General features: G+C 39.5%; 1 protein-coding gene across 10 annotated transcripts in view; it reads left to right on the top strand.

The window, feature by feature from the left end:
• Positions 1–8,956, top strand: part of LOC133567954 (dentin sialophosphoprotein-like) — a 62,877-nt gene extending 53,921 nt beyond the window's left edge. For all 10 annotated transcript variants that reach the window (XM_061919594.1, XM_061919590.1, XM_061919595.1 and 7 more), the window contains 7 exons: positions 802–873; positions 952–1,014; positions 1,151–1,213; positions 5,400–5,471; positions 5,563–5,602; positions 5,678–5,729; positions 5,791–8,956. In XM_061919594.1, coding sequence (XP_061775578.1) covers positions 802–873; positions 952–1,014; positions 1,151–1,213; positions 5,400–5,471; positions 5,563–5,602; positions 5,678–5,729; positions 5,791–7,741 — 2,313 coding nt within the window. In that variant the 3' untranslated portion in view covers positions 7,742–8,956. The remainder of the gene's footprint in view (positions 1–801; positions 874–951; positions 1,015–1,150; positions 1,214–5,399; positions 5,472–5,562; positions 5,603–5,677; positions 5,730–5,790) is intronic.
• The last annotated feature ends 13,281 nt before the right edge of the window (positions 8,957–22,237 follow it).

The raw sequence follows: 22,237 nt of genomic DNA, 5'->3' as shown, positions 1-22,237 counted from the left end.
ATGCTAACAAAGCTGTCAAAGCTAACAACATTGTTTATGCTAAAAGGGATGTCATGCTAACAACATTGTTGATGCTAAAAAAGCTTTAAATGCTAACATTGTTTATGCTAACAGAGATGTCATGCTAACAACGTTGTTGATGCTAACAAAGTTGTTATGCTTACGAGTTACATTGGTCATGGTAACAAGTTGTTATGCTAACAAAGTCGGTTGCAGTAACAAGTTGTCACGCTGACAAAGTTGTTGATGCTAACTAGTTGCTATGCTAACAAAGCTGTTAATGCTAACAACATTGTTTATGCTAAAAGAGATGTTATGCTAACAATGTTGTTGATGCTAACAAAGCTGTTAATGCTAACAACATTGTTTGTGCTAAAAGAGACATCATTATAACAACTTTGTTGATGCTAACAAAGTTTTTATGCTTACGAGTTACATTGGTCATGGTAACAAGTTGTTATGCTAACAAAGTCGGTTGCAGTAACAAGTTGTCACGCTGACAAAGTTGTTGATGCTAACTAGTTGTTTTGCTAACAAAGCTGTTAATGCTAACAACATTGTTTATGCTAAAAGAGATGTCATGCTAACAACGTTGTTGTGCTAACAAAGCTGTTAATGCAAACAACATTGTTTACGCTAAAAGAGACCTCATTATAACAACTTTGTTGATGCTAACAAAGTTTTTATGCTTACGAGTTACATTGGTCATGGTAACAAAGTTGTTGATGCTAACTAGTTGTTATAATAACAAAGGTTTTGATGCTAATAAAGTTTATGGTGACAAAGTTTTCATGCTTCCAGGACAACGAAGGGTCAGAGCCACCAGTAGGAGGCGGTCTGAAACGTAAGAAGACCATCAAAAAGAAAAGAAGAGTGAGTGTTTGCTCCGACAGATTGACCAAAGAGTTCTCTGCCGGATGGATCTCAGTGTCGTTATAACGCCTCCTTCAGGTCACATCGTTCCGAATCAAAACAACTCTTCCCAGGATACCCAAACTGAACGTATCATCACAGGTAGACACTCCCTAGTCATCATCATGAGCAAAGATGAACGTTGATGTCTTCTTTAGAAATGTTCGAGGAAGTCCACAAGATGTCCGGTCTACAACATTCACGTTTTGTTTTTTTGGTTTTTGCTTTTGCGCCACAGGCGGAAGAAAAGATGGCCATCATTGAGGAGAGTATGGAGCTGCAGGAGTTGACCCCAGCCCAGGTTAGCAAGAGTAATTGTTCCCATGGAAACCAATGGAAACACATTTAAAGGGGTCATATTATGATTTTTTTCCCCACATTCAAAACACCTCCTTGTGGTCTACATAATATGTGATGGTGGTTCCTTGGTGGAAATTTTTCATGGATTAGGTTTTACAGACCTTTTTCGAACCTCTGTCTTTCGTATCTTCAGGACATACTTGCCAACCTCGAGACCGCCGAATTCGGGAGATGGGGTTAGTGGTAGTGGGGGTGTATATTGTAGCGTTCCGAAAGAGTTAGTGCTGCAAGGGCTTCTGGGTATTTGTCCTGTTGTGTTTATGTTGTGTTACGGTGTGGATGTTCTCCCGAAATGTGTTTGTCATTCTTGTTTGGTGTGAGTTCACAGAGTGGCGCATATTTGAAACAATGTTGTGACGGTCTCAAGCCGTCGTCTCGCGGGTTCCATGGACCACCGAGGAAGGACATGACTTCGAGCACGTTTGACTTACTTTATTTTCCCACACGAGCTTGTCTGCGGTCGGCTCGCTCTTCCACTGCGTCTCCCTCTGCTGCTCGCTCCGCCGTCTGCTTTTCAGTAGCACGTACTTCAGTCCGCCTCTTCTTGTCTCCGTCTCCGTCATTGTATGTGTTTTTTCTTGCTCCGCACCATCACCAGCCTCGTTCTCTCCTCCATCTCTCCTTTTATACAGCGAGAGGAGATACGTTAATCGTGTCCAGGTGCGCGATCCACAGACCTGATCTCGTTTGTGGCGTCACTCCCGGCACGCCCCGCCTCGCCACTCGCTCGCCATCCCCGCCTCCTCGCCGCCAGCGTGCCCTGCCTGTCTGTTAAACCGTCAGCTCCGCCTCTCCACAAATGTTAAAGTTGTTTATACGGCCACTCTGTGTGACCTGTATGGCTATTGACCTAGTATGCCCTGCATTCACTTATGTGCGAGTAAGACCCGCATATATTATGTGACTAGGCCAGCACGCTGTTTGAATGGAGGAAAAGCAGACGAGAGATTGTTGAGGACGCTAAAGGCAGTGCCTCAAAGGCACGCCCCCAATATTGTTGTTCGTGTGGAATTAGGGAGAATGCTCGCCCCGGGGGAGATTTTCAAGAGGGGCACTGAAATTCGGGAGTCTCCCGGGAATATTCGGGTGGTTGGCAAGTATGCTCCAGGATGTGCCTTTTTGTGGGTGGTTTTATTTACGTGCCTCCAGTTTGACAGCATCTTCTCCCCGTCATCCATGTTATACTTTTTAGAGTTTCCACATGGAGAGTACTGACAGATATAAGTTAGAACCATACGCTACTTTGTATTAGAAATGGCAACATGTGCATGTACGAGCCCTGCAACAGGAGGACAGGTAAAAAGATGGAACTTATTGGCTACAGCATCGGAGCACAATAGCGGACTCGTGCAAAGCTCCTTTGATAAATCTCTACCATATATGGACATATTCACTGACGTAGGGCTGTACGATATGGCCTTTTTTTAATATCGCAATATTTTTAGGCCATATCAAGATACACAATATGTATCTCGGTATTTAGCCTCAGCCTTGAATGAACACTTGATGCATATAATCACAGCAGTATGATGATTCTATGTGTCTACATTCAAACATTCTTCTTCATACTGCATTTATATATGCTACTTTTAAACTTTCATGCAGAGAGAGAAATCACAACTAAGTCAATTGACCAAAACTGTATTTATTAAACAGTTATTAAGCAGTGGCACAAACATTCATGTCATTTCCAAAACAGAAAGTGCAAGATTGTCAGAGACATTTTAAAACAAGCTATTAGTGCACTTTTGTGCATGTCACTAAGATCAGTGGTCCCCAACCACCGGGCCCCGGCCCAGTACCGGGTTGTGGCCCGATTGGTACCGGGCCGCAGAATAATTTTTTATAAAAAAAAAAAAATAAAAAAAATATTTTATTAAATCAACATAAAAAACACAATATACACTTACAAATAGTGCACCAACCACAAAAAACTCCCTTTTTCATGACAAAAACATCCCTTTTTCATGCCCGAACCACCTCCTCTGGCTCCTCTCCATGTGGAGGAGCAGCGGCTTTACTTTGAGTTCCTCCCGGATGGCAGAGCTTCTCACCCTATATCTGAGGGAGAGACCCGCCAACCAGTAGGGGAAACTCATTTGGGCCGCTTGTACCCGTGATCTTGTCCTTTCGGTCATAACTCAAACCTCATGACCAAAGGTGAGGATGGGAACGTAGATCGACCGGTAAATTGAGAGCTTTTCCTTCCGGCTCAGCTCCTTCTTCACCACAACAGATCGATACAGTGTCCGCATTACAGAAGACGCCGCACCGATCCGCTTGTCGATCTCACAATCCACTCTTCCCCCACTCGTGAACAAGACTCCTAGGTACTTGAACTCCTCCACTTGGGGCAGGGTCTCCTCCCCAACCCGGAGATGGCACTCCACCCTTTTCCGGGCGAGAACCATGGACTCGGACTTGGAGGTGCTGATTCTCATTCCGGTCGCTTCACACTCGGCTGTGAACCGATCCAGTGAGAGCTAAAGGTCCCGGCCAGATGAAGCCATCAGGACCACATCATCTGCAAAAAGCAGAGACCTAATCCTGCAGCCACCAAACCGGAACCCCTCAACGCCTTGACTGTGCCTAGAAATTCTGTCCATAAAAGTTATGAACAGAATGGGTGACAAAGGACAGCCTTGGCGGAGTCCAACCCTCACTGGAAACGTGGCCGACTTACTGCCAGCAATGCGGACCAAGCTCTGACACTGATCATACAGGGAGTGGACCGCCACAATAAGACAGTCCGATACCCCATACTATCTAAGCACTCCCCACAGGACTTCCCGAGGGACACGGTCCAATGCCTTCTCCAAGTCCACAAAGCACATGTAGACTGGTTGTGCAAACTCCCATGCACCCTCAAGAACCCTGCCGAGAGTATAGAGCTGGTCCACAGTTCCACGACCAGGACGAAAACCACACTGTTCCTCCTGAATCCGAGGTTCGACTATCCGGCTTAGCCTCCTCTCCAGTACACCTGAATAAACCTTACCAGGAAGGCTGAGGAGTGTGATCCCACGATAGTTGGAAGACACCCTCCGGTCCCCCTTCTTAAAGAGAGGGATCACCACCCCGGTCTGCCAATCCAGAGGTACCGCCCCCGATGTCCACGCGATGCTGCAGAGTCTTGTCAACCAAGACAGCCCCACAGCATCCAGAGCCTTAAGAAACTCCGGGCGGATCTCATCCACCCCTGGGGCCTTGCCGCTAAGGAGTTTTTTAACTATCTCAGCAACCTCAGCCCCAGAAATAGGAGAGCCCAGGCACCGCTTCCTCATAGGAAGACGTGTTGGTGGGATTGAGGAGGTTTTCGAAGTATTCCCTCCACCGATCCACAACATCCGCAACAGAGGTCAGCAGAACACCATCCGCACCATACACGGTGTTGATAGTGCACTGCTTCCCCTTCCTGAGGCGGCGGACGGTGGTCCAGAATCGCTTCGAAGCCGTCCGGAAGTCGTTTTCCATGGCTTCTCCGAACTCCTCCCATGTCCGAGTTTTTGCCTCCGCGACCGCTAAAGCTGCACACCGCTTGGCCTGTCGGTACCCGTCCACTGCCTCCGGAGTCCTATGAGCCAAAAGAACCCGATAGGACTCCTTCTTCAGCTCGATGGCATCCCTCACTGCTGGTTTCCACCAACGGGTTCTGGGATTACCGCCACGACAGGCACCAACAACCTTGCGGCCACAGCTCCAATCAGCCGCCTCGACAATAGAGAATAAAATGTCCAGAATACTGTGTAATTATGCGGTTAAAGCAGACGACTTTTAGCCACAAGTGGTGCTGCGCTAATATTTCCTGACAGACAGTCCGTGACGTCACGCGCACGCATCATCATTCCGCGACGTTTTCAACAAGAAACTCCGCGGGAAATTTAAAATTGCAATTTAGTAAACTAAACCTGATGTATTGGCGTGTGTTGCAATGTTAATATTTAGCATTGAAACTATCAGACTGCGTGGTCGCTAGTAGTGGCTTTCAGTAGGACTTTAAAGGTCACTTATGGAAGTGGAAGCTGCTTAATGTCGGTCCCGCTTTTGTTGACAACCACTCGTGGAAGCAAGTCAGGCATAAACATGTTCCACTTTTTAATCCTTTTCCTCTTTTGATTTATCTTTAGGAGAGCACAGTGGAGGTCCAGCCGGTGGAGATGGCAGCATTCCCGACTGATGGCAACCTGCTCGACTCAGGGGTGTGTGTGTGTGTGTGTGTGTGTGTGTGTGTGTGTGTGTGTGCATTGCAATATACCTGTGTGTGTTTAGACTGCCATGTTTTCCCTGCAGGAGAGCGACGGCCTGTTGGATTGGTGGAACAATGTAGAAGGTGAAGTTTGACATCACAGGCTTTAATTGTAAAACCTTTGTCTGGTGCGCATGACATCTATTTCCTGTCCTCCAGGCTGGTCCACATGGAACGAGACAGCCAATTTCCAAGAGGACGAGGAGCAGATGTACGTGGATTATAGGTGTGTCTAATGAAGTGGTCAATGAGCGTCCTCTTCCTCCCTGCAGAGCGATGGAGGAGGCAGCTGACCGCGTCTACATGGGCGCACGTCTGTTTGTGCACCTCTTCAACCAGCGGGGGGCGACCTTGCAGAAATCCATTCTTGAGCTTTTGGCCGTGGCCGACAGCGCTGACCAATTCCACAAGAAGACCGTGTCAGTTGCGGTGGGAGGAGGCGTGGCCAGCGTGGCCGGCAGCTTGGCCACCATCACGGGCCTCATCCTGGCGCCATTCACCTTCGGCGCCTCCATCATCGTCACGGCGGTAGGCATCGGCGTGGCCACGGCGGGCAGCATCACCTCGGCTACGGCCAACATCACGGACGCGGTCCACTCCAATATGGACCGCAAGAAGATAGAAAAGATGATCCAGGCCTACCAGGAGGAAATTAATGACATCCGGGAATGTTTGGAGTTTGTGCAGGCGGGCATGGACACGCTGCAGGAGTGGGACTTTGAGAAGTACTGCGAGAGCGCCAGCAAGAAGGCACTGAACCACAACATCAAGCATGTGATGAAGGAGGGTGGCCGGGCCGGTAAAGCCCTCATGATAAACACGGACAAGCTCATCAGCACCGTGCAGGTCTTGGGTGCGGCGGGTGGCGCTGCCAAGGCCGTCCAGGCTATCAGCGTCACCACGGGGGTGATGTCGGCGCTCTTCCTGCTGCTCGACGTCTTCTTCCTTGCCAAGGATTCCCACGAGCTCCGCAAAGGTGCCAAAACCAAGTTTGCCTCCAAAATCAGGGAAATGTGCAAAGAGCTGCAAGACGGCCTCCTGGAGATGAACAAGGTCAAGACGCAACTGCAGAAGACCATGGATGGCATCGAGGTGGAGGAGTACGAGGAGATTGAGGAGGTGGAGGTAGAAGTGGATGACGACCTGGAGTCGGATCCCAATAAGCTGGCAGAGCTGGACCAGGAGTTGGACATTATAGAGGAGAAACTGGACAAGAAGATTGAGGAGGAGAAGAGGATTAAGGATGAGGAAACTCGAAGCATCAAGGAAAAGGTGGAGGAAAAAGAGGAGGAGTCAGGAGAAAAGAAGAAGATGGAGGGGACAAAGAAGAAGGACAAAGAGACCGAGAACCGAGTCGCAGCTTGGAAAGAGAAACGGGAAAAAGACGAAACAAGTTGGCGTAAAAAGGCTGTTGAGAAAACAAAAGAGAGCAACGAACCTCCCAGCAAGACTGGAGACTCTAAAAGGAGCAAGAATCCAGAAAAGGAACGCAGCCACAGAGAAGACGGAGGAATGACTTGGAATCCAACAGGACGACCAGACAGCGCGAGCTCCAGGACGCATGGGAGCGAGTCTGCCAATCTGGATCGAGGACCTGCCAAAAACGAATGCGACTCAAAGGACAGTCGAAAGAAGGCGTTTTGGGAGAAGGGACTCAAAGACTGGAAGAAAGAAATGACAGGAAGCAGAGAAGACACCGGAGCCAGCGAAGAGAGAAGCGACTCCTTGGAGCGGGAACCGGCGAAGCAGCAGGTGGCGACGAGGGAAGAGCAGGTGGCGACGAGGGAAGAGCAGGGGAAGACGAGGGAAGAGCAGGGGAAAAGCCAAGTTAGGAGGGAGTCTCATCGGGAGTCTCATCGGGAGTCGCATTGGAAGTCGCACCGGGAGTCTCATCGGGAGTCGCTTCGGGACTCGCTTTGGGGCCACGAAAGCAGCCAGAGGGAGCATGGGGAGGAGAGGACATCTGACAACCCCAAGAGTCACCACCAAAGAGCAGAGGAGAGCGCTGAGGAAAGACAAGGAACCCGAATCGAGAGCACCCGCAAGAAGTTTCAGAGAGGGAAGGAGGAGGACCACAAAGAGAGAGGAGAGTGGAGAGGAAGTGACCGAGAGTGGAGAGGAAGTGACCGAGAGAGGAGAGGAAGCGACCGAGAGAGGAGAGGAAGCGACCGAGAGTCTCGCCATCTTTCCAGTAAGATGCTTGATGATGGACTCTACATTTAGGTTTGAAGCCGTTTACACTGTTCTCATTAGCATTTAGTTGCATTTTAGACAACATTCACACACTAAATAGTAGAGAACTCACATTTTGGGAGTTAGTTGATTAAAGTGTTTTTTATGTACCCTCGTTGTTTCTCCCAACTCTTGACTTTTTGGGGGATACACTTTTTTACTAAATTCTAATGTGAACTCACCAGATTGCAAATGTTCAGAAGACCACTCATTTTTATATGTTAGTGCAATATATGAACTCCTGAGCCCTAAATCCTCAAACACAAATAATCTTGTGAGCACAACAATCCCTTAGAGGCGTTATTTTGCATTACAACATTTGCGCTTTTATACAAATGTTAAAACATGTCAGTGTGTGTGTGTGTGTGTGCGCGCGCGTGTTTGGGTAGTAGTTTAACCGTCTGGGGACATTTGGTTTTAATTGTCTTTCAAACAAAACGGGACATAAAAGTTAGTACATTTTTAAAGCGCTTACAAAACATTTTGGATTTTTTTTTTTTTCTTTTTGCTCAACTTTTTCATTAAACTTCAGTCCTAAACAAAAATATTTATCTTTTGAAGGCCTTTTAATCGGATAATGTCACAGGTTTAACGTAGTAAAATAAATCATCATGTGCAAATTTACACTAGTTAAAAACTGTTTGATCAAAAGGCCTTCACAATGTTAAGATAAATGAAATAAAACATTACATGTTTGGTGTTCTTGTTTAGGGCCAAAGTTTATTTGAGCAAAAAAAAATTCAATAAAGACTTATATGTACATTATTGTCAAATAACTTCCAGTGTACTGTACACCTGTGAAAGAATTGGACATTGCAATTAAAAAAATGTAACATAAACCCCCTGAGGTGAAATCAAGTATAATACAGTGACAACAATAAAAATAATACAGCCAATATTTACTGAAAGAAGACAAATATCAGTCTTTGTCCCCCGAGGGTTAAAAATATGAAATGTCATTGTTATTCAATGGTGTTCAAACATTTTAGGTCGACAGGGAAGATTTTCAACAATAGGTCAAAATGACTTTAATTATTCTGGAATAATATTTTATAACATTTAAAGATAGTTGATACATTTTCTATATAATGGTGTCTTGTTTTAATTTTCATGTAGTTCCTCACCTTCAGGCTGCTCTTTTATGTCTCAATGTTCTTTTTACTGGTGTTGGCTTTCATATTCAGCAAATAAAGTATTTAAGTGCCAGTGTTCGTTTTCTTTTATTAATCTGAATTTATTTAGCCCTTATTTAAACCACTGTCTATAACTGATGTTTGTGGAGACAGAAATGATTAAAGCAATTAATCATTTTCTTTAAAAAAATATATATATATTTTCTTTATATTATATTATTACATTACATTGTATAGGTAGACCCTTCGTTGTGTCTCACTGTAAGCTTTCCGTTGTTGGATTAATATTTAAAAGTCGCTAAACTTTAATTAAAAAATTTATAAAAATCAGACTCTCATTGCTAAATTTTGTTAGACTTCTGGTAAAAATAACAATGGATTAGATTTATATTGCGCTTTTCTATTATTAGATAATCAAAGCGCTCACAGAGAAGTGAGAACCCATCATTCATTCACACGATGGTGGTGGTAAGTTACATCAGTAGCCACAGCTGCCCTGGGGTAGACTGACTGAAGCGTGGCTGCCAGTTTGCACCTACGGCCCCTCCGACCAAAGGCAGCGATTTAAATGTCAATAGGCGGGGAGCGAACCTGCAACCCTCAGGTTTCTGGCACGGCCGCTCTATCTACTACGCCATGCCGCCCCTGGTCATCTGTGGCGACTTGTCCTGGGTGTACCCTGCCTTCCGCCAAAGTGCAGCTGGGATAGGCTCTAAGGCGGACTTCACGTGGACAGTGCTATCGCAACTTACGAGCACATTATTTTCCACGACCAAACTCGTAACGCGAAAACTCGTATCTTATAGCAGCTCAGCCCCTTAAAAATAATTGAAATCAATTTTAATGAATGCTTGGCTGTCTCCCAAAAAACCACGATGCAAACAACTACAGTACAGTAGTATTAAAGTACCACTACAGTAGTATTAAAGAACCACTACGGTAGTATTAAAGTACCACTACGGTAGTATTAAAGTACCACTACGGTAGTATTAAAGTACCACTACAGTAGTATTAAAGTACCACTACGGTAGTATTAAAGAACCACTACGGTAGTATTAAAGAACCACTACGGTAGTATTAAAGAACCACTACGGTAGTATTAAAGAACCACTACGGTAGTATTAAAGTACCACTACGGTAGTATTAAAGTACCACTACGGTAGTATTAAAGTACCACTACGGTAGTATTAAAGAACCACTACGGTAGTATTAAAGAACCACTACGGTAGTATTAAAGAACCACTACGGTAGTATTAAAGTACCACTACGGTAGTATTAAAGTACCACTACGGTAGTATTAAAGTACCACTACGGTAGTATTAAAGAACCACTACGGTAGTATTAAAGAACCACTACAGTAGTATTAAAGAACCACTACAGTAGTATTAAAGAACCACTACAGTAGTATTAAAGTACCACTACAGTAGTATTAAAGTACCACTACAGTAGTATTAAAGAACCACTACAGTAGTATTAAAGTACCACTACAGTAGTATTAAAGAACCACTACAGTAGTATTAAAGTACCACTACAGTAGTATTAAAGTACCAGTAGACAGTTGACTTTATAAGCCTATTTGTTTGTCATTGTATGCATTAAACAAGCAGCACGGTGCGACAGGGGTTAGTGCATGTGCTTCACAATACGAAGGTCCTGGGTTCAATCCTGGGCTCGGCATCTTTCTCTGTGGACTTTGCATGTTCTCCCTGTGACTGCTTAGGTTCCTTCTGGGTACTCCTGCTTCCTCCCACCTCCAAAGACATGCACCTGGGGATAGGCCCCTCCCACCTCCAAAGACATGCACCTGGGGATAGGCCCCTCCCACCTCCAAAGACATGCACCTGGGGATAGGCCCCTCCCACCTCCAAAGACATGCACCTGGGGATAGGTTGATTGGCAACACTAAATGGTCCCTAATATGTGAATGTTGTCTGTATGTGTTGGCCCTGCGATGAGGTGGCGACTTGTCCAGGGTGTACGCCGCCTTCAGCCCGAATGCAACTGAGATAGACTCCAGCAACCCCAAAAGGGAAAAGCGATAGAAAATGGATGGATGGATGGAAAATTCCACGAATGTAGTCATCTATTTTGAATAATCATTCATTCAGTCTTTCTTTATCGCCTTCTTCACTGACATAGGAAAAAAAAAAACTTTTACGAGATCTCTCAAAATTATTGTCCAGGGTGTACACCGCCTTCCGCACAAATGCAACTGAGATAGGCTCCAGTGACCCCCCGCGACCCGAACGGGACAAGTGGTAGGAAATGGATGGATGGATGGATTCATTCATTCTTTATTTATTTATCTCCTTCTCCTTCACTGACATAGGAAAAAAAAACTTTTACGAGATCTCGCAAAAGTATTGTCCAGGGTGTACACCGCCTTCCGCCCGAATGCAGTTGAGATAGGCTCCACTGACCCCAAAAGGGACAAGCAGTAGAAAATGGATGAATGGATGAAATCAATGAGTTCTCTGTTCTTTGTGAAGCCCTTTGAGAGTTTAGAAAAGCGCAATATAAATCTAATCCATTATTATTATAGCTGCTGACAGAAGCACATTGTATATCCATCCATCCATTTTCTACCGCTTGTCTCTTTCAGCTGCATTCGGGCAGGAGGCGGGGTGCACTCTAGACCAGTGGTTCTCAAATGGGGGTACTTGAAGGTATGCCAAGGGGTACGTGAGATTTTTTTTAAATATTCTAAAAAAACAGCAACAATTTAAAAAACCTTAATAAATATATTTATTGAATAATACTTCATCAAAATATGAATGTAAGTTCATAAACTTGAAAAGAAATGCAACAATGCAATATTCGGTGTTGACAGCTAGATTTTTTTCATAAATATTGATGTTAAAGATTTCTTTTTTTTTGTGAAGAAATGTTTAGAATGAATCCAGATGGATCTCCATTACCACACATTGTATGTTATATAATGTCATAGTTGGTTATAATAAATATCATCATCAATCTTTATTGCAGACCTTAAGATCCATTAAACATATAAAAACACAATACAAAACATTAAAAACAAAACACTAAAACATTAAAAAACAAAACAAATAAATACAATGTATACGTTCATATTTACATATAATGTGATTAAAATATGTATTTACTTTGTTTAATTCATGCAAGTATATGTTAACTTTATTTTTGTTAGAAAACCATGTCAATTGGAGGGGAATATATTTTTGGTTCCGGTTTGGTCACATTGTTGGGGGGACAATTAACAGGTGACGGAACAAAGGAAGCAGCATGACACAGCAAACATTTGACAGAAGACGTCAATGGAGTCTCGGAAACAAACTTTATTACCTCGGAGTTTGTGAAGCCCATGAGGTATTTTTCTTTCTGATAATGGATGTGAAGTCAATGTGTTTTATTTTGTTTGGTGTCAGACTAATTGTCAGTTCTGTTTCTCTTATTTATTAGTTCTGACGGCATTATTTTGGCTTCGTTGTCAACGAGAAGGAGGCGTGGCTGCAATCAATGTCTGCGTCAGAAAAACAAACAACTTCAGCCATGAATAAGACCTCAGAGTGAGTACAAATTAGTATTTATACACAGGTAAATATATCCATCCATCTATTTTCTACCGATTATCTTCTTTTTGAAAGCAAGAGCTACTTCTTGGCTACTGACTAATGCAAAGGGCTACCAGTTTGATACACACTTCAATACATTGCCAGAAATAGCATATTTGCTCAATTTACCTTTATTTATATATATATATATATGTATAAATTGGGTATTTCTGTCTGTCATTCCGTCGTATATTTTTTTTCCTTTTACGGAAGGTTTTTTTTCGGGAATAAATGATGAAAAAAAACACTTACCGTACTTACTTGAATTGCCACAGGACATATAGTATGCGCCTGCCTTGAATTACTGCCGGTTCAAACTCGCTTTGCAAAATAATTAGCGCATGCTTAGTATTACCGCCTGGTCAAACTGGTGACGTCATGAGTGACACTTCCCCTGTCATCATTTTCAAAATGGAGGAGGATGATTTCAATACCGGTAATTTGAAATCGCATAAATGGAAGAAGATTAAGAGCTATTCAGTAGGTTTTAAGGTCCAAGCTTACATCACACTGAAATTTTTACTGTATGCCTTTGGTAAGTGCCGGAGTGAGAAGAGGTTTTAAAATAATTAGCACATGCTTACTTTTGCCGCATACCATTGGTAAGCGCAGGAGTGAGAAGAGGTTTTAAATGAATTAGCGCCCTGGTGGCAATTCAAGGAAATACGGTAATTGAACGGTTTAAAGCAGGGGTGTCAAACTCAAATACAGAGTGGGCCAAAATGTAAAACTGAACAAAGCCGCGGGCCGAGGTTGAACAAATTAATCTTTTAATAGGGACCCAAACAAGTTTTTCATTGAACAAGCAAGGCTTATATAACTTTATAGTGACATGCAAAATTGAGTGTCAAATAATAATAACAATAATAATTAAAAAATATCAAATGGCATATCAAATCAAATTTAAATAAAAATGGAATGCCTCTTTTGTATTTGCAGCCTTCTGAAGTAAATATTAACATGAACTTTTTCCAGAGGCTAATACATGTAAAAATAAAATAATGAATAAATCAACCATTCAGGCCTTTTTACTGCTCAGTTAATGTCGGGGCTCAGGTGGGCGGGGTCAGGGGGGCGGGGTTTGTTGGTAGCGGGGAGGGGGTGTATATTGTAGCAGTCCGGAAGAGTTAGTGCTGCAAGGGGTACTGGGTATTTGTGCTGTTGTGTTTTTGTTGTGTTTATGTTGTGTTACGGTGCGGATGTTCTCCCGAAATGTGTTGGTCATTCGTGTTTGGTGTGGGTTCACAGTTTGGCGAATATTTGTAACAGTGTTAGTTTTTTATATGGCCACCCTCAGTGTGACCTGTATGCTGTTGATCAAGTATGCATTGCATTTACTTACATGTGTGTAGAAGCCACATATATTACATGACTGGGCCGGCACGCTGTTTGTGAGGAGGAAAAACAGACTTGACGACAGGTTGTAGGGGGCGCTAAAGGCAGTGCCTTTAAGGCATACCCCCAATATTGTTGTCCGGGTGGAATCAGGGAGAATGGTTGCACCGGGATATTTTCGGGAGGGGCACTGAAATTCGAGAGTCTCCCGGGAAATGGGTGAATGCAGTGTTACAGCGGCACCGCTGTATAGCACCGGCGGGCCAGCTCTAATGTTCATTTGATTTTGCCTCAAGGGCCAAATGAAATTACACGGCGGACCAAATTTGGCCCGCGGGCTAGAGTTTGACACCTATGGTTTAAAAGAAGAGAAAACAGGAAAAAAAATGAAAATTAAATTTTGAAACATAGTTAATCTTCAATTTTGACTCTTTAAAATTCAAAATCCAACCGAAAAAAAGAAGAGAAAAACTAGCTAATTTTAATCTTTTTGAAAAAATTATAAAAATAATTTATGGAACATCATTAGTAATTTTTCCTGATTAGGATTAATTTTAGAATTTTGATGACATGTTTTAAATAGGTTAAAATCCAATCTGCACTTTTTTAGAATATATAACAAATTGGACCAAGCTATATTTCTAACAAAGACAAATCATTATTTCTTCTAGATTTTCCAGAACAAAAATTTGAAAAGAAATTCAAAAGACTTTGAAATAAGATTTAAATTTGATTCTAAAGATTTTCTAGATTTGCCAGAATAACTTTTTTGAATTTTAATCATAATAGGTTTGAAGAAATATTTCACAAATATTCTTCGTTGACAAAACAGAAGCTAAAATGAAGAAATCAATTAAAATGTATTTATTATTCTTCACAATGAAAAAAATAAATTTACTTGAACATTGATTTAAATTGTCAGGAAAGAAGAGGAAGGAATTTAAAAGATAAAAAGGTATATGTGTTTAAAAATCCTAAAATCATTTTTAAGGTTGTATTTTTTCTCTAAAATTGTCTTTCTGAAAGTTATAAGAAGCAAAGTAAAAAAATTAATGAATTTATTTAAACAAGTGAAGATCAAGTCTTTAAAATATTTTCTTGGATTTTCAAATTCTATTTGAGTTTTGTCTCTCTTAGAATTAAAAATGTCAAGCAAAGCGAGACCAGCTTGCTAGTAAATAAATACAATTTAAAAAATAGAGGCAGCTCACTGGTAAGTGCTGCTATTTGAGCTATTTTTAGAACAGGCCAGCGGGCGACTCATCTGGTCCTTACGGGCGACCTGGTGCCCGCGGGCACCGTGTTGGTGACCCCTGCTTTAAAGGGTCGCGGGGGGTGCTGGAGCCTATGTCAGCTACAATCGGGTGGAAGGCGGAGTACACCATGGACAAGTCTCCACTTCATCACAGATATATATATATATATATATATATGTATATATATATATATATATATATATATTTAATATCTATCAATCAATCAATGATTATTTATATAGCCCTAAATCACTAGAGTTTCAAAGGGCTCCACAAACCACAACGACATCCTCGGTAGAGCCCACATAAGCAGAGGTGGGTAGAGTAGCCAGAAATTGTACTCAAGTAAGAGTACTGTTACTTTAGAGATTTATCACTCAAGTAAAAGTAAGGAGTAGTCACCCAAATATTTACTTGAGTAAAAGTAAAAAGTATGTTGTGAAAAAAGTATTGAGTAACTGATGAGTAACCTGTTTGTTTAATGATTACGACAACAAATAATGCACAAAAACATAAAAATAGCAATGAGCAAATTCAGAGCCAGGAATATCTCTTAAGCAACTTAAACAATATTATATATTAAATAATAATACATTAAAATAAAATAAAAATTATGGCAAATTGAGCCACAATAACTTAACAGCATTATAGGCTCAGTAGGCATTGATTGATTGAAACTTTTATTAGTAGATTGCACAGTACAGTACATATTCCCTACAATTGACCACTAAATGGTAACACCCCAATAAGTTTTTCAATGTTAATCAATTACTTAATAAATGACCAAGTCGAGGTGATCTACCTCATATATACATATATATACACACACATATATATATATATATATATATATATATATATATATATATATATATATATATATACATATACATATACATACACACATATATATATATATATATATATACATATATATATATATATATATATATATATATATATATATATACATATACATATACATACACACATATATATATATATATATATATATATATATACATACCTTAATATATACAGTATATAATTTATATTTATTTATTTTGCCATTTATGTTGACATGTTGAAGGTGTTTTAATGAATATACATGCATGTTTAACATATAGATTCCTATCTTTCATGAAGACAAGAATATAAGTTAGTGTATTACCTGATTCTGATGACATGCATTGATTGGAATCAGACAGTATAGTGCTGATAATGTCCACATTTTCAAATGGAGGAGAAAAAAAGTTCCTCCTTCCTGTCTAATACATCATGAAAGTCGTTGGTTTTTGGCATCTTATTTGTCCAGCTTCCATATTCATTTTTACACACTTTACAAGAAATACATTGGCGGCAAACTCCGTAGCTTGCTAGCTTGTTTGCGCTGGCTTTCGGAGACTCTTATTTTGTTAGCGCAGGCGCGATGGAGCGGCACTTTTATTGTGAAGACAGGAACTGTGCGCTCAGTCTTTAGGCTTTTGACGGGAAGTACGGTTGAAATAAAAAGTGTCTTTTTTCCTTTACACTTTTGATTAATTGATTGAAACTTTTATTAGTAGATTGCACAGTACAGTTCATATTCCGCACAATTGAACACTAAATGGTAACACCCCAATAAGTTTTTCAACTTTTTTTAGGTTGGATTCGACGTGTGACGGTCACGTGACCGCCTGGTTTTGTTTGATTGGTCCAACGTCACCAGTGACTGCATGTGATTGGTAAAACGCAGGCATGCGTAGATCCTACTTTGAATGCATGTCTGACCAAAACAAACAAAGTGTGCATTAACAGATCGACAAAAAAAAAGTAGCGAGTAGCGACCTGATTGCAGATAAATGGAGTGGAGTAAAAGTAGCGTTTCTTCTCTATAAATATACTCAAGTAAAAGTATGTAGCATAAAAACTACTCTTAGAAGTACAATTTATCCCAAAAGTTACTCAAGTAGATGTAACGGAGTAAATGTAGCGCGTTACTACCCACCTCTGCACATAAGTATACTGTATTAGTGTCTATGCTCGTCACTAAAGTTATGAAAAGCAGCATTTACCTGTAATATACTGTATTAGTGTCTATGCTCGTCACTAAAGTTATGAAAAGCAGCATTTACCTGTAATATACTGTATTAGTGTCTTTGCTCGTCACTAAAGTTATGAAAAGCAACATTTACCTGTAATATACTGTATTAGTGTCTATGCTCGTCACTAAAGTTATGAAAAGCAGCATTTACCTGTAATATACTGTATTAGTGTCCATGCTCGTCACTAAAGTTATGAAAAGCAGCATTTACCTGTAATATACTGTATTAGTGTCTATGCTCGTCACTAAAGTTATGAAAAGCAGCATTTACCTGTAATATACTGTATTAGTGTCTTTGCTCGTCACTAAAGTTATTAAAAGCAGCATTTACCTGTAATATACTGTATTAGTGTCTATGCTCGTCACTAAAGTTATTAAAAGCAGCATTTACCTGTAATATACTGTATTAGTGTCTATGCTCGTCACTAAAGTTATTAAAAGCAGCATTTACCTGTAATATACTGTATTAGTGTCCATGCTCGTCACTAAAGTTATGAAAAGCAGCATTTACCTGTAATATACTGTATTAGTGTCTATGCTCGTCACTAAAGTTATGAAAAGCAGCATTTACCTGTAATATACTGTATTAGTGTCTTTGCTCGTCACTAAAGTTATTAAAAGCAGCATTTACCTGTAATATACTGTATTAGTGTCTATGCTCGTCACTAAAGTTATGAAAAGCAGCATTTACCTGTAATATACTGTATTAGTGTCTATGCTCGTCACTAAAGTTATGAAAAGCAGCATTTACCTGTAATATACTGTATTAGTGTCTATGCTCGTCACTAAAGTTATGAAAAGTAGCATTTACCTGTAATATACTGTATTAGTGTCTTTGCTCGTCACTAAAGTTATGAAAAGTAGCATTTACCTGTAATATACTGTATTAGTGTCTATGCTCGTCACTAAAGTTATTAAAAGCAGCATTTACCTGTAATATACTGTATTAGTGTCTATGCTCGTCACTAAAGTTATGAAAAGCAGCATTTACCTGTAATATACTGTATTGGTGTCTATGCTCGTCACTAAAGTTATGAAAAGCAGCATTTACCTGTAATATACTGTATTAGTGTCTTTGCTCGTCACTAAAGTTATTAAAAGCAGCATTTACCTGTAATATACTGTATTAGTGTCTATGCTCGTCACTAAAGTTATGAAAAGCAGCATTTACCTGTAATATACTGTATTAGTGTCTATGCTCGTCACTAAAGTTATGAAAAGCAGCATTTACCTGTAATATACTGTATTAGTGTCTATGCTCGTCACTAAAGTTATGAAAAGCAGCATTTACCTGTAATATACTGTATTAGTGTCTATGCTCGTCACTAAAGTTATGAAAAGTAGCATTTACCTGTAATATACTGTATTAGTGTCTATGCTCGTCACTAAAGTTATTAAAAGCAGCATTTACCTGTAATATACTGTATTAGTGTCTATGCTCGTCACTAAAGTTATGAAAAGTAGCATTTACCTGTAATATACTGTATTAGTGTCTATGCTCGTCACTAAAGTTATTAAAAGCAGCATTTACCTGTAATATACTGTATTAGTGTCTATGCTCGTCACTAAAGTTATGAAAAGCAGCATTTACCTGTAATATACTATATTAGTGTCTATGCTCGTCACTAAAGTTAGGAAAAGTAGCATTTACCTGTAATATACTGTATTAGTGTCTATGCTCGTCACTAAAGTTATTAAAAGCAGCATTTACCTGTAATATACTGTATTAGTGTCTATGCTCGTCACTAAAGTTATTAAAACAGCATTTACCTGTAATATACTGTATTAGTGTCTTTGCTCGTCACTAAAGTTATTAAAAGCAGCATTTACCTGTAATATACTGTATTAGTGTCTATGCTCGTCACTAAAGTTATGAAAAGCAGCATTTACCTGTAATATACTGTATTAGTGTCTATGCTCGTCACTAAAGTTATGAAAAGCAGCATTTACCTGTAATATACTGTATTAGTGTCTATGCTCGTCACTAAAGTTATGAAAAGTAGCATTTACCTGTAATATACTGTATTAGTGTCTTTGCTCGTCACTAAAGTTATGAAAAGTAGCATTTACCTGTAATATACTGTATTAGTGTCTATGCTCGTCACTAAAGTTATTAAAAGCAGCATTTACCTGTAATATACTGTATTAGTGTCTATGCTCGTCACTAAAGTTATGAAAAGCAGCATTTACCTGTAATATACTGTATTGGTGTCTATGCTCGTCACTAAAGTTATGAAAAGCAGCATTTACCTGTAATATACTGTATTAGTGTCTATGCTCGTCACTAAAGTTATGAAAAGCAGCATTTACCTGTAATATACTATATTAGTGTCTATGCTCGTCACTAAAGTTAGGAAAAGCAGCATTTACCTGTAATATACTGTATTAGTGTCTATGCTCGTCACTAAAGTTATTAAAAGCAGCATTTACCTGTAATATACTGTATTAGTGTCTATGCTCGTCACTAAAGTTATGAAAAGCAGCATTTACCTGTAATATACTATATTAGTGTCTATGCTCGTCACTAAAGTTAGGAAAAGTAGCATTTACCTGTAATATACTGTATTAGTGTCTATGCTCGTCACTAAAGTTATTAAAAGCAGCATTTACCTGTAATATACTGTATTAGTGTCTATGCTCGTCACTAAAGTTATGAAAAACAGCATTTACCTGTAATATACTGTATTAGTGTCTATGCTCGTCACTAAAGTTATGAAAAGTAGCATTTACCTGTAATATACTGTATTAGTGTCTATGCTCGTCACTAAAGTTATTAAAAGCAGCATTTACCTGTAATATACTGTATTAGTGTCTATGCTCGTCACTAAAGTTATGAAAAGCAGCATTTACCTGTAATATACTGTATTAGTGTCTATGCTCGTCACTAAAGTTATGAAAAGTAGCATTTACCTGTAATATACTGTATTAGTGTCTATGCTCGTCACTAAAGTTATGAAAAGCAACATTTACCTGTAATATACTGTATTAGTGTCTATGCTCGTCACTAAAGTTATTAAAAGCAGCATTTACCTGTAATATACTGTATTAGTGTCTATGCTCGTCACTAAAGTTATTAAAAGCAGCATTTACCTGTAATATACTGTATTAGTGTCTATGCTCGTCACTAAAGTTAGGAAAAGTAGCATTTACCTGTAATATACTGTATTAGTGTCTATGCTCGTCACTAAAGTTATTAAAAGCAACATTTACCTGTAATATACTGTATTAGTGTCTATGCTCGTCACTAAAGTTATTAAAAGCAGCATTTACCTGTAATATACTATATTAGTGTCTATGCTCGTCACTAAAGTTAGGAAAAGTAGCATTTACCTGTAATATACTGTATTAGTGTCTATGCTCGTCACTAAAGTTATTAAAAGCAGCATTTACCTGTAATATACTATATTAGTGTCTATGCTCGTCACTAAAGTTAGGAAAAGTAGCATTTACCTGTAATATACTGTATTAGTGTCTATGCTCGTCACTAAAGTTATTAAAAGCAACATTTACCTGTAATATACTGTATTAGTGTCTATGCTCGTCACTAAAGTTATTAAAAGCAGCATTTACCTGTAATATACTGTATTAGTGTCTATGCTCGTCACTAAAGTTATTAAAAGCAGCATTTACCTGTAATATACTGTATTAGTGTCTATGCTCGTCACTAAAGTTATGAAAAGCAGCATTTACCTGTAATATACTGTATTAGTGTCTATGCTCGTCACTAAAGTTATGAAAAGTAGCATTTACCTGTAATATACTGTATTAGTGTCTATGCTCGTCACTAAAGTTATGAAAAGCAGCATTTACCTGTAATATACTGTATTAGTGTCTATGCTCGTCACTAAAGTTATTAAAAGCAGCATTTACCTGTAATATACTGCATTAGTGTCTATGCTCGTCACTAAAGTTATGAAAAGCAGCATTTACCTGTAATATACTGTATTAGTGTCTATGCTCGTCACTAAAGTTATGAAAAGTAGCATTTACCTGTAATATACTGTATTAGTGTCTATGCTCGTCACTAAAGTTATGAAAAGCAGCATTTACCTGTAATATACTGTATTAGTGTCTATGCTCGTCACTAAAGTTATGAAAAGCAGCATTTACCTGTAATTTACTATATTAGTGTCTATGCTCGTCACTAAAGTTAGGAAAAGTAGCATTTACCTGTAATATACTGTATTAGTGTCTATGCTCGTCACTAAAGTTATTAAAAGCAACATTTACCTGTAATATACTGTATTAGTGTCTATGCTCGTCACTAAAGTTATTAAAAGCAGCATTTACCTGTAATATACTGTATTAGTGTCTATGCTCGTCATTAAAGTTATGAAAAGCAGCATTTACCTGTAATATACTGTATTAGTGTCTATGCTCGTCACTAAAGTTATTAAAAGCAGCATTTACCTGTAATATACTGTATTAGTGTCTATGCTCGTCACTAAAGTTATGAAAAGCAGCATTTACCTGTAATATACTATATTAGTGTCTATGCTCGTCACTAAAGTTATGAAAAGCAGCATTTACCTGTAATTTACTATATTAGTGTCTATGCTCGTCACTAAAGTTATGAAAAGCAGCATTTACCTGTAATATACTGTATTAGTGTCTATGCTCGTCACTAAAGTTATGAAAAGTAGCATTTACCTGTAATATACTGTATTAGTGTCTATGCTCGTCACTAAAGTTATTAAAAGCAGCATTTACCTGTAATATACTGTATTAGTGTCTATGCTCGTCACTAAAGTTATGAAAAGCAGCATTTACCTGTAATATACTGTATTAGTGTCTATGCTCGTCACTAAAGTTATGAAAAGTAGCATTTACCTGTAATATACTGTATTAGTGTCCATGCTCGTCACTAAAGTTATGAAAAGCAACATTTACCTGTAATATACTGTATTAGTGTCTATGCTCGTCACTAAAGTTATTAAAAGCAGCATTTACCTGTAATATACTGTATTAGTGTCTATGCTCGTCACTAAAGTTATTAAAAGCAGCATTTACCTGTAATATACTGTATTAGTGTCTATGCTCGTCACTAAAGTTAGGAAAAGTAGCATTTACCTGTAATATACTATATTAGT

Source organism: Nerophis ophidion, linkage group LG14, assembly GCF_033978795.1.
Source record: "Nerophis ophidion isolate RoL-2023_Sa linkage group LG14, RoL_Noph_v1.0, whole genome shotgun sequence".
NCBI lineage: Eukaryota > Metazoa > Chordata > Actinopteri > Syngnathiformes > Syngnathidae > Nerophis > Nerophis ophidion.
Note: the sequence above shows the minus strand (reverse complement) of the source record. Positions and strands in the feature narration are given on the sequence as shown.